This window comes from Hypomesus nipponensis, chromosome 20, assembly GCF_054491055.1.
Source record: "Hypomesus nipponensis isolate SF chromosome 20, ASM5449105v1, whole genome shotgun sequence".
NCBI classification, from domain to species: domain Eukaryota; kingdom Metazoa; phylum Chordata; class Actinopteri; order Osmeriformes; family Osmeridae; genus Hypomesus; species Hypomesus nipponensis.
In genome coordinates this window covers 4,870,523-4,885,918 of record NC_140380.1, presented here as the reverse complement: position 1 = coordinate 4,885,918, position 15,396 = coordinate 4,870,523, and the positions used below count along the sequence as shown (strand labels likewise).

Here is a 15,396-nt window from a genome sequence, read left to right as displayed (position 1 = left end):
AGGACACTATCAAATATGCATTTGAAACTGTGATATGCATTCTGATCATTTCTGAGTTCTGATCCTCTTTGATAACTAGTCTGTACAAGAAGGCATTGACCACAAGTGCTGTATAAGTTGTTTTATCCATGCAGATTACGATTGCTGGTGTTAGTCCTATAGCCTGTCGCTCTGGTTAGCTGTGGAGGTTGTAGTCTGAGTCCTTTTAGTCCAAGGAGGACAAAAGGTACTGCACACCTACAATCTTTCATGGATAGAAGGAATAAGGTTTGTGGGCAACATTGAGCTGTGATACTGGGGGATTTAAGAAATCTGCTGTGTATTACGTGTAAACACATGATACACAGGCAAACATTATTATCAATGAATACACATACACAGTCAAAACACGCTCATACACGGAAAACACACAAGACAAAACACAGCTAAACTCGGGCACAAAGCTAAACACACTAACACACGGTGAACGCACACACAGGAAGACAAATATGCATCATCCGCCGTTATCTGATTCGTTGAGGCAACTTTCCAGCTCTACGGATAAAAGAAAAGGGAATTAGTGGGGATTTGTACGTGTGTGCGTGATGTGTGTATCTCTGTGTGTCTCAATTTGTAGCTGTATTTCCATGTCTATGAAGGCTAATAAAAGCTTCATAGACAGATATAGATAGAGGCTTTGCTATAAGAAAATATTTGATGTTACTTTGTTTATTCAAAGTATAAGTTGTGTTATTGTTATCTGCAGTCTAAGATAACTGAAGAAGCTGCTGCGTAGATCCTGTGTGGTTTTATATCTTCAGGAAACGAAACTTCACCCTCACACGCTCTCACACACATGCGCTCTCATACACATATACACATCACACACACACACACACAAACAGGCACACAGTAGATAACCAGTGAGATGGTAAAGACTTATCAGTAGTCTGTTAACCATGATGCTGGTTGCCTTGTTTCTCCTCATTCATCTCAGTGGACATGAGTCCACCAACTGTCCAGGTAAGACACAACTATACAAATGATGTTACACATGGAACTTAATAACATAACAATATAATATTTAAACTGTAATACAATATTTAAGACCTTTGTTCTCTATGGAACAAAGGAGCACTTCCGGACAAAGTGCCCTCCGCTTAGGATTTAGCGTTTGACTTCCTCCTTGACTAATTCTTTTTTTTTCAAGAAATACAGTTTTATTTAATACAATTTTGTTGGTGAGTTCAAAATATTGTGGAGGATTAAAAAGAGTTTGAGCACAATAATTTTAAATAACTAACCCTAAGAATTCACTGAATTTCAGTTTTCACTTTATATAGATAATAGTAATATTATCGGAGCTTGAGTCACTAAAATAGTTCAAGCTTCAAGTTGTATTTGCCTTTTAAAAAAGTGACTTGATAGGCAGCAATACATCCAATAATTGCCTGAACTCCATTTTGAGAGAGCAAGTTTCTCCTCTATTTACTCAACTAACATTGGAGTTTCCCTTGGTCACAGCAGCCTGCACTATAGGGCACATGTAAAAGTGAATGGTAGACCATTTTAAGGCAAAACTTTAAAGGGTTGCGTAGTACTCCAAAATAGACATTCTAAACAAACCGGTGTGACTGTACACAGATCAAGAGGTCACAGGTTCAAATCCCCCACTGTACATCCCTTAGGACAAAAGTGCCTGCTAAAGGAATATGTTCCTGATATCATATTCTGGCCAGGGTGAACCAGCCTCAGATAGATTCCCCGGGGAAAGTTGCATGGGTTAGGTTCTAAAGGACTCAAATGCATCTCAGTATCTGTGGTTCTACTTATCTGATGGGGGAGTCTATCCTGCTTCTCATGACTGGGCTCAGTGTTGCATCATGGAGTTGTGCTGCTGTTACAGAGGTGAGCTGTTTGATCGTGAACCTGGACTCGGTCGAATGCACTTGGAGAGGCCAGGTCAACTATACCTTCTACAGCCGGTTAGTTCTGTTATCTGTGTGTGTGTGTGTGTGTATGTGTGTGTTGGCAGTGTTCACAAAAATGGTTCAGGTTTGCTGCAACATCCGACTGGGGTACGAAGGCCAGAGAACATTTTTGAGAACACTAAGAATACAGCAATATTATGAATAATTGATAATATATACAAGGCCATCAAGTGATTAGGATCAAAATATGCAAAATGTGCAAAATGTCAGTCCATTCATTTCTCTCACAGTTTGTGTGCGTGTCTTTGTGTGTGTGTGTTAAATCTATCAACGTTTCCATGTCGGTTCTCTCGCTCATTTAATTTGTATCTGACTGTGGTCTGCTTTCTGCCCCTCAGATATAAGTCTGAACAATATCGTGAATGCTCCAGTTATGTCCTGGAGCAGGGCCTGGTCATTGGCTGCAGTGAGGCCTACCTGGACATTCGTGACAGATTCAAGAGTTTTTCCACCAACCTCACCCACGAAAACTGCTCAACTGTGAAGATACATGACCTCAAAGCCAGTGGTATGTCTTTATTTGCACACGTTTTTTGTTTGTTTAAGACATGTTATTTAATTTAATCAAAGCACAAGATCCCTTGTGGACATTTCAGTTCAACTTAACCAGTCTTTATCTACAGATATGGTTCACTTAGGGTTTTTGATTCATTTAGGGTTAGGGTTTAATTTGTCAATCTACATTTTCCAGTGAAAATGAATCCTCCAACCAACCTGACAGTAAAGAACATTGATGGACACGAGCTGTGGCTGTACTGGAACAACTCCATGAACTACCACTGCCTTGAAAGTGAAGTTTGGCACAAGACCAACAACAGTGAATGGAAGGTAGGAGGTAGATGAGGGAGTAGGGGAGGGCGATGTGGGGGGAAAGGGGAGAGTGTGGGGGGGTACAAGGGGAGAAGGGTGGTAAGGGGAGAGTTGGGGTGGAAGTAGGAGGGAGACCGGCAGGCAGAAGGGCTCAAGGAGGGAGGTGGATCAATTAATATCTCTTTCTTCTTGTGTTTGCTTCCCCTTTCCGTCCTGCTCCTCATGCTCAGAGCTTCAACTGTGACAACGGGAGGCATGACTTCAGTGTCCCCCTGCCCTCCCAAAGCATCCGCTATGTGTTTCAAGTGAGGACGCGAGTGTCAGATACCTGTCATGAGTCTAAGTTTTGGAGTGAGTGGAGCCAGGCAATCTCCTGGGGTCCAATCATAGGTATACACCATGTTTGTATGCTCCCAGCCACTGTGTTTCATCTTAACACTGCTTTGATTGCTAAATGCGACCTGCTTTCACCTGAGTGCCGTTAGAACACACCAATTGAGGCCAGCTCAGGCCAGTTCATACCTTGTTCAGTTCTACGCTCCACCCTCATGTTCCGTTTCTACCTCCCCCTGGGCAGTACCCAACCCTAAAGTCAAAGGGCTGCCTGGCGTTGCCGCAACGGTGTGGACTCCCCTGCTGGCTGTGGTGGCCGCCCTCACCCTTCTGCTGCTGGTTATGCTTCTGCTCCACAATGAGAGGTAGCACACTACCCCTACACTAGTACACACCACCCCCTTAGTACATATTTCCCCCTAGAAAGTAAACATTACCCCTACACTAGTACTTATCCCTGTACTAGTACACCTACACTGGTACACACTACACCTATCCCTCATGTGTATGGTGTTGTGTGTAAGTGTCTGTGACTGTCTTTTGACTTCTTCAAAATCATTATCCTAAAATTCACAGAAAAGTTTTTTTTGTTGTTGAATTTCTTTAATCATTTGTGTGATTTACGGATACCGGTAGATCTGACCTGTACCTGTGTTGTCTAACTGGGACCTGTCTGTCTAACTGTGACATGTCTAACGCCTATGCCTTTGTCCCCCAGGCTTAAAGTTATCCTCGTTCCCATGGTTCCCAACCCGGCCAAGAACCCCATCCTGGCGGAGCTGCTGGACACCCACAATGGCAATGTGGAGGTAAAATACACACACACACATCCTCACACACATGCCTACACACATATCACTACACACATCAGATGGGAGTCAGATGGCTGAGCGGTTAGGGAATCGGGCTATTAATCAGAAAGTTGCCGGTTCGAGTGACGTTGCCAAATGACGTTGTGTGCTTGGGCAAGGCACTTCACCCTACTTGCCTCGGGGGGGAATGTCCTCGCACATACACAGTAATACACACATTCTCCCAAACGCACATCCTTGCAAACACAGTCATCCTCACACACAGTTCTTCCAACACACATCTTCACATACATTCTTGCACACACACACAGATCCTCATGCCCAGTTCTTCCAACACATACACACATCGTCACACACACATCGTCACATCCACACACATATCCAACATGAAGATCTCACACACTTATATTGTATATCTCCTTCTACCTTTTCTCAGGAATGGCTACACATCTCTAAGGAGCTGAAAGAGGGGTTCAAACCCAACTTCAGTGATCGCACCTGTTCTGTCCGCGATTACACCACTCAGTCAGCCAACCAATCAGAGAGCTCTGCCCCAGTAACCATCGACCAATCCGACTGCTCTGTCTCCATCTCCACTGACCAGTCCGACTGCTTGTCCAACTCCGGTTCGTCGTCCACCAGCACCTCCAGTCTTCCCATCACGTCTGGAGAGGAACGGGCGGGTCTTATTGAGAGACTTGTTGCACTGGTTGGTTAGTTGTAACAGATTTAAATGCTTGTACTCACTGAAATATTTTTATGTTGATAGTTTTTTTACGGGCACACTTGCACTTTTTGAGTTTCATGTTATTGAATTGTAACTTGTTTAACTGCATGCTCTTATGGTTCTCCCCTTTGGCACTTATTTGGTTTTCACAATGAATGCTTCTTGTTTTGGCTGCTCGCAATGTTTGGGGCTATCTCTTTGTTATGATCAGTGACCTATGCACTTTTGTAAAGCTCTCTCTTGGAAGCTAAATACATAACTTTAAATGTCTTTAGAAACACCTGGGGTGCATCTCATTTGTTTGTTTCAGATTGCCTCCTAATCTGGTGTCCTTCACGTAAACACCACCAATTACAATTTATTGACTTTGCCACAGTTATTGTCAAGTGTTATTAAGTTTCTATGATTGTATTGATGAGGTTCAGAGACCAAAACGACAGTTTTAGCTAACAAAACAACAAATCAAAGAAGACCCATGTCATTGATTTTAAAACACACATTTTACAATCAGTCTGAAAAATATTTAGGATTCCTCCGTCAGGAACCTTTTTAAAGCACTACGTTCATCCTGTTGTCCTGTTTTTATGTCCCATATATAAACAGGACTAAATTACAGCTGTTCGAACTTTAGCCAAATCTGACAATGCTTGCCATTGGAGACATTTCTTATTTTCTGATACAAAAACTGAACAATTAAATATCTTAGATTGTGAATGGCTCAGTAGTTTTTTTATTTTTTATGAAAAATTACAGTCTCAAGTCTTCTGGTTAATCCCAGTATAATTATCTATTATGTCAATTTTACAACATTTTTCCATTTTGAAGGAGGAATCCGCCATTGCTGCTTGCAGCTATATTTATAATTTAATTAGTTAGAAATAAAATACGGATTTCACCAAATTGCTTTACTAAATGTTTTGCCATCCAGAAGATATTGTTTAGTGGTCATCGGTTTTAATATCCTTTAATGCTTAGCTCCACTCAAACTCTCAGTTTGTTGTTGGATATTGGATATTTTGTTGGATATTTTGTGCCATATTGCACTGTTGTATACATGTGTGTGTGTGATTGTATGTGTGTGTGATGTACAAAACTGACCAACCATATCTTGGTCCACTTCAATCCATAGTTTCACTTGTTCTTCCCTCACTAAAGTGAATGGGGAATTGCAGTGTTTCATCATTTAAAAAAATCTTTAAAATATATAACATGAATAGAACTTATTTTAAAGACACTCACGTGATTGATTTGAGAATGTATTGATAACCATAAACATGGAAAAAAGTTTGACTTCGGTGGAGTGGATGTATATAGGGAAAGCACTCCCTGCTTCTATTAGCGAGCAACATACATAGAATATGAGGCAGGAAGCAAATCTAGAAATAATCCCCCGTGATGGGTAGTAACCTACAGACAACACAGGGAAGATGGGAATGGTGGAGGTAGCAGCAGCACAATTGGGAGTGAATGTAGGAATATCCATGTGGCATTGAAATGCCACCTTATCGTACGTTGCGCAATTGGCTTGAAGCAGGCTCACACAGGTGTAGTTAATGAGCGTAATGAGACACGCTACCCGAGTGCCATACCTGAACTAGGCTTCACTCATATTTTACTGGGAAGTTGTTTATGTCTCAATGTTCAGGACCAAAACCTCACATCATAAGAATAGTTTCTTTCCATCTGCTACTGGCCTCTACAAAAAGGCCAAGAACTCCCACTGACATTTAACCATTATCTATTATAAGTCCATACCTATTGGACAACGCACAAGCCACCTTTATCTCATTATCTCATTTGCACTGTTTTGCCCACTCCCACTACTTTGCTAACGCTGCTCATGCCGATCATTCATATTCTTATTCTTATATATTTTTTTATATTTTATATTGTAAATTGTTTTATTTTTAGATTGTTTAGTTCTTAGAATAGTTAAACTATTATACTTTTTCTTAGTTTAAGATCTGTATATGTTTATTGTTTGCACCTTCCTGCCACAGTAAATTCCATGTTTGTGCAACATACATTGCGAATGAACCGAATTCTGATTCTGATTCCGTATTGCAAGAAAGTGTTTGACAGCAATAACATTTAACTCTCTCTTGTTTTGGCAATAATACCTGGTAGAATATGTCTTCAGATGCTTAGTATTTTAAGCTATTAAGTAACAAAAGCACACTGTGTTTTAGAGTAAAGTGAATGTTAAATGAGAAACAGAAAACACTGAACTATTTACTATATTTGTCGTGAGATTACCATTAGATACCTATTAATGTTAGGGTACAAAAATTCTGGGGGAGGGGAAGGCAGGGGGAGCTCTGGGGGGGAAGTCAACTTGGCAGAAAACTTACCTCCGTATGCCTGCGCCTTATCCATTCATTGTATATTGCGGGACAAGTTAACCTTTAATTATTAGCGTGAGAAATACAAGGGGTTGCTGAGAGCATGAGCATTGGTTAAAATGCGTGAGTCTCACAGCAGAATGCGTGAAAAGGGAGTTTCTGATCCTTGATTTTCTGTGTGTCAATTTGTAGCTGTATTTCCATGTCTATGAAGGCTCATCATATATGTAAATGTTTGATGTTATTTTGTTTATCCAAAGTATAGGTTGTGTTTTTGTTATCTGCAGTCGATAAGATAACTGCAGAAGAAGCTTTAAGTTGCTGCGTAGATCCTGCGTGGTTTCAAATCTTCAGGAAACGAAACTTCACCCTCACACGCTCTCACACACATGCGCTCTCACACACATATACACAAATACACGTCACACACACACACACACACACACACACAAACAGGCACACAGTAGATAACCAGTGAGTTGGTAAAGACTTGTCAGTAGTCTGTTAACCATGATGCTGGTTGCCTTGTTTCTCCTCATTCATCTCAGTGGACATGAGTCCACCAACTGTCCAGGTAAGACACAACTATACAAATGATGTTACACGTGGAACTTAATAACATAACAATATAATATTTAAACTGTAATACAATATTTAAGGCCTTTGTTCTCTATGAACAAAGGAGCTTCCGGACAATGTGCTCTCCGCTTAAGATTTAGTGTTTGACTTCCTCCTTGACTAATTCTTTTTTTTAAAGAAAAACGAGAATACGCTTTAATTTAATTCAATATCGTTTGTGAGTTCAAAATATGTGGAGGATTAAAAAGAGTTTGAGCACAATCATTTTGAATAACTAACCCTAAGAAATTCACTGAAACTCAGTTTTCACTTTTTTATAGATAATAGTAATATTATCGAAGCTTGAGTCACTAAAATAATTCAAGCTTAAAGTTTTATTTGTCATTTAAAAAGGTGATTTGATAGGCAGCAATACATCCAATAATTGCCTGAACTCCATTTTGAGAGAGCAAGTTTCTCCTCTATTTACTCAACTAACATTGGAGTTTCCCTTGGTCACAGCAGCCTGCACTATAGGGCACATGTAAAAGTCAATGGTAGACCATTTTAAGGCAAAACTTTAAAGGGTTGCGTAGTACTCCAAAATAGACATTCTAAACAAACCGGTGTGACTGTACACAGATCAAGAGGTCACAGGTTCAAATCCCCCACTGTACATCCCTTAGGACAAAAGTGCCTGCTAAAGGAATATGTTCCTGATATCATATTCTGGCCAGGGTGAACCAGCCTCAGATAGATTCCCCGGGGAAAGTTGCATGGGTTAGGTTCTAAAGGACTCAAATGCATCTCAGTATCTGTGGTTCTACTTATCTGATGGGGGAGTCTATCCTGCTTCTCATGACTGGGCTCAGTGTTGCATCATGGAGTTGTGCTGCTGTTACAGAGGTGAGCTGTTTGATCGTGAACCTGGACTCGGTCGAATGCACTTGGAGAGGCCAGTTCAACTATACCTTCTACAGCCGGTTAGTTCTGTCATCTGTGTGTGTGTGTGTGTGTGTGTGTGTGTGTGTGTGTGTGTGTGTGGGTGTGTGTGTGTTGGCAGTGTTCACGAAAATGGTTCAGGTCTGCTGCAACATCTGACTGGGGTACGAAGGCCAGAGAACATTTTTGAGAACACTAAGAATACAGCAATATTATGAATAATTGATAATATATACAAGGCCATCAAGTGATTAGGATCAAAATATGCAAAATGTGCAAAATGTCAATCCATTCATTTCTCTCACAGTTTGTGTGTGTGTCTTTGTGTGTGTGTGTTAAATCTATCAACGTTTCCATGTCGGTTCTCTCGCTCATTTAATTTGTATCTGACTGTGGTCTGCTTTCTGCCCCTCAGATATAAGTCTGAACAATATCGTGAATGCTCCAGTTATGTCCTGGAGCAGGGCCTGGTCATTGGCTGCAGTGAGGCCTACCTGGACATTCGTGACAGATTCAAGAGTTTTTCCACCAACCTCACCCACGAAAACTGCTCAACTGTGAAGATACATGACCTCAAAGCCAGTGGTATGTCTTTATTTGCACACGTTTTTTGTTTGTTTAAGACATGTTATTTAATTTAATCAAAGCACAAGATCCCTTGTGGACATTTCAGTTCAACTTAACCAGTCTTTATCTACAGATATGGCTCACTTAGGGTTTTTGATTCATTTAGGGTTAGGGTTTAATTTGTCAATCTACATTTTCCAGTGAAAATGAATCCTCCAACCAACCTGACAGTAAAGAACATTGATGGACACGAGCTGTGGCTGTACTGGAACAACTCCATGAACTACCACTGCCTTGAAAGTGAAGTTTGGCACAAGACCAACAACAGTGAATGGAAGGTAGGAGGTAGATGAGGGAGTAGGGGAGGGCGATGTGGGGGGAAAGGGGAGAGTGTGGGGGGGTACAAGGGGAGAAGGGTGGTAAGGGGAGAGTTGGGGTGGAAGTAGGAGGGAGACCGGCAGGCAGAAGGGCTCAAGGAGGGAGGTGGATCAATTAATATCTCTTTCTTCTTGTGTTTGCTTCCCCTTTCCGTCCTGCTCCTCATGCTCAGAGCTTCAACTGTGACAACGGGAAGCATGACTTCAGTGTCCCCCTGCCCTCCCAAAGCCTCCGCTATGTGTTTCAAGTGAGGACGCGAGTGTCAGATACCTGTCATGAGTCTAAGTTTTGGAGTGAGTGGAGCCAGGCAATCTCCTGGGGTCCAATCATAGGTATACACCATGTTTGTATGCTTCCAGCCACTGTGTTTCATCTTAACACTGCTTTGATTGCTAAATGCGACCTGCTTTCACCTGAGTGCCGCTAGAACACACCAATTGAGGCCAGCTCAGGCCAGTTCATACCTTGTTCAGTTCTACGCTCCACCCTCATGTTCCGTTTCTACCTCCCCCTGGGCAGTACCCAACCCTAAAGTCAAAGGGCTGCCTGGCGTTGCCGCAACGGTGTGGACTCCCCTGCTGGCTGTGGTGGCCGCCCTCACCCTTCTGCTGCTGGTTATGCTTCTGCTCCACAATGAGAGGTAGCACACTACCCCTACACTAGTACACACCACCCCCTTAGTACATATTTCCCCCTAGAAAGTAAACATTACCCCTACACTAGGACACACTATCCCTGTACTAGTACACATTACCCCCTAACAAGTACACATTACTCCTACACTAGTACTACCCCCTAACTAGTACACACTACCCCTACACTTGTACACACTATCCCCTTACTAGTACACACTACCCTCTAGGAAATACACAATACCCCTACACTAGTACACACTATCCCTGTACTGGTACACCTACACTGGTACACACTACCCCTATCCCTGATGTGTATGGTGTTGTGTGTAAGTGTCTTTGACTGTCTTTTGACTTCTTCAAAATCATTATTTTACAATTCACAGAATGGTTTTTGGAATTTCTTTAATCATTTGTGTGATTTACGCTAGCGGTAGGTCTGACCTGTACCTGTGTTGTCTAACTGGGACCTGTCTGTTTAACTGTATCTAACTGTCCCCCAGGCTTAAAGTTATCCTCGTTCCCATGGTTCCCAACCCGGCCAAGAACCCCATCCTGGCGGAGCTGCTGGACACCCACAATGGCAATGTGGAGGTAAAATACACAGACACACACACATCCTCACACACATGTTTACACACATATCACTACATACATTTTCACACACATACATCACTACATACATCATGGGACACACATTTCACTACTACATTATACATCCTCACAGACACACACATCTTCACCCACACACAGCCATAGACACATTCTCCCAGGCACACACTCGCAAACCCACACTCATCCTCACACAGTTCTTCCAACACACACATCTTCACATACATTCTTGCGCACACACACATCCTCACACAGATTCTCATGCACAGTTCTTGCAATATACATCCACAAACACACACATTCTCACGCACACATTGTCAAATCCACACATCCACACACATATCCAACTTGAAGATCACACACACTTGTATCTCCTTCTACCCTTTCTCAGGAATGGCTACACATCTCTAAGGAGCTGAAGGAGGGGTTCAAACCCAACTTCAGTGAGCGCGCCTGCTCTGTCCGCGAGTACACCACTCTGTCAGCCAACCAATCAGAGAGCTCTGCCCCAGTAACCATCGACCAATCCGACTGCTCTGTCTCCATCTCCACTGACCAGTCCGACTGCCTGTCCAACTCCGGTTCGTCATCCACCAGCACCTCCAGTCTTCCCATCACGTCTGGAGAGGAACAGGCAGGTCTTTAGGAACACCTGGGTGCATCTCATTTGTTTGTTCCAGATTGCCTCCTAATCTGGTCTCCTTCATTTCAACACCACCAATTACAATGTATTTACTTTGCCACAGTTATTGCCAAGTGTTATTAATTTTTTATAATTGTATTGATGAAGATCAGAGAGCAAAACATATTTCTAGGTGTTTACTGAAAAACTGTACATGCCTGTGATAGCTAAAAACTAGCAAACACATTTTTCCCACGTCTATTTTCTACCCCAAAGCAAAATGATTTATTATGTTGTTTTAATATATAAATATTATATTTTTATATCTCTATATATATATAAAAATGACTAACACCTTGATTTATTTTTTCCTTCCTGCAGTTAGGGAGTGCCTAAGAACCCTCAGCACCCCCCTTCCCGGGCCAATGGCTAGAGATCCCCGGACCCTGAGTGGCACTGACGCCGATAAAAGGTTGCCGTTGCCATTGTTGCCGACACCAACCAAGCAGCCACGACTTGACTTTCAACATCAGCAGGTTACTAAAGCAGAGATAAACAGGCTTGTAGCAGCATACATAGTAGAGAAAAGTTTGCCATTTAAATTTTTAAGTATTATTTAATTTTGAGACATTTTGCTTACTGCCAGTACTGTAGCCTTGTTACGCTCGACAACTTTTAGGTTGATGTTCACAATTTTGTTGTCAGCTTTGTCGTATTAAAAAGCATAAAAGAGAGTTTATTTATCTTTATAATAAGAATTTGAGTTGATTTGGCCATATATATTGTTATTTGGCAAGTGCATCTCAGGTGATGTTGCGGTGTAACTAGTTACTTTCAGCAGTGAGTAATCTAGTAAAGTAAAGCATTATATAGCATAAAGCATCTATAACCTTTTTTGAGTAACTACCCCAACACTGGTCTTTAGACATGGAGGACAGGCCAGGCTCGAGTTAGCTTTTATGCACCCTCTGTAGCGCTTCCTCAACAACTGACTTTGGAATTTGTACACATTGTCATCTCAACTCAATGAGTGTGTGTGTGGGGGGGAGTGGGAGGAGGGGGGGGGGTCAGATGGCTGGTTAGTGAATCTGGCTATTAATCAGAAGGTTGCCGGTTCGATTCCTGGGCGTGCAAAAATAACGTTGTGTCCTTGGGCAAGGCACTTCACACTACTTGCCTCGGGGGATATGTCCCTGTACTTACTGTAAGTTGCTCTGGATAAGAACGACTTACTGCTAAATGACTAAATGTAAATGCAAACAGTTACATGCCTAACAGTCACCATTCTTCACACGCAGTCAAATGTGGTTTCCTGTTTTTGTCCAGTGTTTTTTTTTATCACAAGTTAAACACATCAGTCGTAACAGTGATATTCTCCTTCAGTTTATCAGATAATCACATCAGCAACAGTGGCCAGCCACTTATTGTCAGCAAATACAGAAGTTGTAACAACTCAAAGAAATGTGCAGCAAATGAAGTAGTTTGTCCTAAAACCACTGATCAGTTAACAATAATTTACATTACATTTATGCATTTAGCATACGCTTTTATCCAAAGCGACATCCAAGAGAGAGCTTTACAAAAGAGCATAGGTCACTGATCATAACAACGTGATAGCCCCAAACATTGCGAGCAGCCAAAACATGAAGCATACATTGTGAAAAACCAAATAAGTGCCAAAGGGGAGAACCATAAAAGCATCCAGTTAAACAAGTTAAAATTAAACACCATGAAACTCAAAAAGTGCAAGAGTGTACCTGTACAAAAACAAAATTTCACAGCGAGTACAAGAATGTAAAAGCATTACAACTAACCAACAAGAGCAACAAGTCTCTCAATAAGAGTCATTGTGATCCTGGAGGAAACTAACATCAGGTCCAGCCAAACATTCCTAAGTGCCGTTGTACTCCCGGAACAAGTGTGTCTTGAGCCTTGTCTTGAAGGTGGAGAGACAGTCAGTGTCCCTGATGGAGGTGGGGAGTTGATTCCACCATTGGGGGCCAGACAGGAGAAAAGCTTGCTAATTAAAGATAATGATTACTTTAATACTTTTATACTGTTTGAAATGTTCTGAATATAATAAACTATGTTTGATATATACCCTGCTATATTACTTTCATGAGCATAACCCTTGGTTATGTCCAGGAGAGAATTAATTAATTATGTATCTTGTATCAATTGATAAACTGTCATTATGCTGTTTTAATATGCCTGCATAGCCATAAGTTGGGTCTTTGTAAGGTGCAACGAGGAAAGGCCTGTGTCACTATTGTAAGCCAGAGGTCACAATATTTCCAAAGTGTAAAATGCCATGCAACTTTGAATGAGGAAAATATAAGGAGCAACAAGGCAATTTCTAGGAGCCCTATCTAAAGACCCCAAAAAAGCTAGCTAGCACACAGTATTATTTTTCTGTGCCTGCGAATGCTAATCTTCTTGTATGTTCCCATATTGTGATACCATTTACAACCCCAATTTCAGAAAAATTTGGGACGTCGTGTAAAGTAAAATAAAAAACAGAATACAATGATTAACAAATCTTATAAACCCATTGTTATTCACATTAGAACACATACAACATGTCAAATGTTTAAACTGATAAAATGTAAAATTTTTAGGAAAAAATACGGTAATTTTGAATTTGATGGCAGTAACACGTCTCAAAAAAGTTGTGACAAGGCCATGTTCACCACTGTGTAGTATCCCCTCTTATTTTAACAACAGTCTGTATCTGTCTGGGAACTGCGGAAACCAGTTTCTGTAGTTGTGGGAGAGGACCAGTTCAGCACCCGGACTCTTCTATTACGAAGTCATGCAATTGTAACAGATGCAGGATGTGGTTTAACATTGTCTTTCTAAAATATGCAAGGCCTTCACCGAAAAAGATGATGCCTGGATGCAAGCAAATGCAATGTTGCTGTATAACCTGTATATACCTTTGAGCATTGATGTTGCCTTTCCAGATGTGCAAGCTGACCACTAGGCACTAATGCACCCCCATACCTTTAGAAAAGCAGGTTTTTGAACATAGCGCCGATAACAAGCCGGTTGGTCGCTCTCCTCTTTAGTCTGGAGTACGCAGCGTCCAAGGTTTCCAAAAGGAATTTCACATTTCAATTTGTCTGACCACAGAACAGTTCTCCCACTTTGGCAGTCCATTTTAGCCCAGAGAAAATGGCAGTGTTTCTGGATCATGTTCACATGTGGCTTCTTTTTTGCATGATAGAGCTGCATTTGTAACCTGCATTTGTGGGTGGCACAGCAAACTGTTCAAAGACAATGAGTTCTGGAGGGTGTTTTTGAGCCCATGCAATGATTTCCATTACAGAATCATGCCTGTTTTTTATGCAGTGCCGCCTGAGTGCCTGAAGATCACAGGCATGCAGAATTTATGTTCCCCCTTGTCCCTTACACATAGAGATTTCTCCAGATTTTCTCAATAATTGTATTATATTATGTACTGTAAATGATGATATATTCAAAGTCTTCACAATTTTACAATGAGGAACATTATTCTGAAATGGTTCCATAGATGCAGGTTTATGCAGATTGGTGAACTTCTGCTCATTGTTAATTCTGAGAGACTCTGCCTCTCTAAGTTTTTTTTTTTTTTTTTTTTTTACACCCAATCATGTTACTGACTTGTTTGCAATTAACCTAGTTAGTAACACATACCTTTTCCAGCCTTTTATTGCCCCCGTCCCAACTGTTTTGAGAGGTGTTGCTGCCATCAAAAAAACACAACTAGTGATGTACAACTGTAAGATGTCCATACATATGCACTGTATACCCGAAAAATGAATACATGATATCAAGCCTTTATAATCTCACAAATATTGTATCTGTACTCGCACCTCATATTTCCTTTTAACAGGAAACACCAGCAACAGGCCAAGTTAATAAATGTGTTTGGCCTAACAGAGATATGTATGGAATAGGCTACTAAAACACAAAACCACCTGTGTCTGCTACAAGAGAGTCAAGACTGTCCATTATCTGCAGTCCATGGAGTGGAGTAGATAGGCATGAATTCAGTCAAGCGCTTCAGATGTGTTTATCAGCATTATCAGAAAACAGGTCATCTAGGTCTA

General features: G+C 41.3%; 2 protein-coding genes across 3 annotated transcripts; both read left to right on the top strand.

The window, feature by feature from the left end:
* Positions 1 to 910: 910 nt before the first annotated feature.
* LOC146245980 (cytokine receptor common subunit gamma-like) lies at positions 911 to 5,886 on the top strand. Its single transcript, XM_084684050.1, has 8 exons — positions 911 to 1,002; positions 1,886 to 1,964; positions 2,309 to 2,478; positions 2,662 to 2,798; positions 3,011 to 3,170; positions 3,358 to 3,478; positions 3,832 to 3,922; positions 4,362 to 5,886. Exons 1-8 carry the CDS (start codon positions 939 to 941, stop codon positions 4,641 to 4,643), a joined length of 1,104 nt encoding a protein of 367 aa, XP_084540176.1. The 5' UTR covers positions 911 to 938; the 3' UTR covers positions 4,644 to 5,886.
* A 1,579-nt stretch (positions 5,887 to 7,465) lies between these two features.
* LOC146245979 (cytokine receptor common subunit gamma-like) lies at positions 7,466 to 13,405 on the top strand. Of its 2 annotated transcripts, XM_084684476.1 has the most exons (9): positions 7,466 to 7,568; positions 8,457 to 8,535; positions 8,910 to 9,079; positions 9,263 to 9,399; positions 9,612 to 9,771; positions 9,959 to 10,079; positions 10,575 to 10,665; positions 11,075 to 11,317; positions 11,687 to 13,405. In XM_084684476.1, exons 1-9 carry the CDS (start codon positions 7,505 to 7,507, stop codon positions 11,699 to 11,701), a joined length of 1,080 nt encoding a protein of 359 aa, XP_084540602.1. In that variant the 5' UTR covers positions 7,466 to 7,504; the 3' UTR covers positions 11,702 to 13,405. The 2 variants fall into 2 exon arrangements, with proteins under 2 accessions (XP_084540602.1, XP_084540604.1); XM_084684478.1 differs by lacking the exon at positions 11,687 to 13,405 and having other exon boundaries at positions 11,075 to 11,329.
* The last annotated feature ends 1,991 nt before the right edge of the window (positions 13,406 to 15,396 follow it).

What these genes read in the sequence shown, in the direction of transcription:
- LOC146245980 (XM_084684050.1), top strand. Translation starts at nt 939, where the DNA reads ATGATGCTGGTTGCCTTGTTTCTCCTCATTCATCTCAGTGGACATGAG. An exon ending in AACTATACCTTCTACAGCCG is followed by an intron (nt 1,965 to 2,308) that starts GTTAGTTCTGTT and finishes TCTGCCCCTCAG; the next exon opens with ATATAAGTCTGAACAATATC. An exon ending in CCAACAACAGTGAATGGAAG is followed by an intron (nt 2,799 to 3,010) that starts GTAGGAGGTAGA and finishes CCTCATGCTCAG; the next exon opens with AGCTTCAACTGTGACAACGG.
- LOC146245979 (XM_084684476.1), top strand. Translation starts at nt 7,505, where the DNA reads ATGATGCTGGTTGCCTTGTTTCTCCTCATTCATCTCAGTGGACATGAG. An exon ending in AACTATACCTTCTACAGCCG is followed by an intron (nt 8,536 to 8,909) that starts GTTAGTTCTGTC and finishes TCTGCCCCTCAG; the next exon opens with ATATAAGTCTGAACAATATC. An exon ending in CTCCTGGGGTCCAATCATAG is followed by an intron (nt 9,772 to 9,958) that starts GTATACACCATG and finishes CCCCCTGGGCAG; the next exon opens with TACCCAACCCTAAAGTCAAA.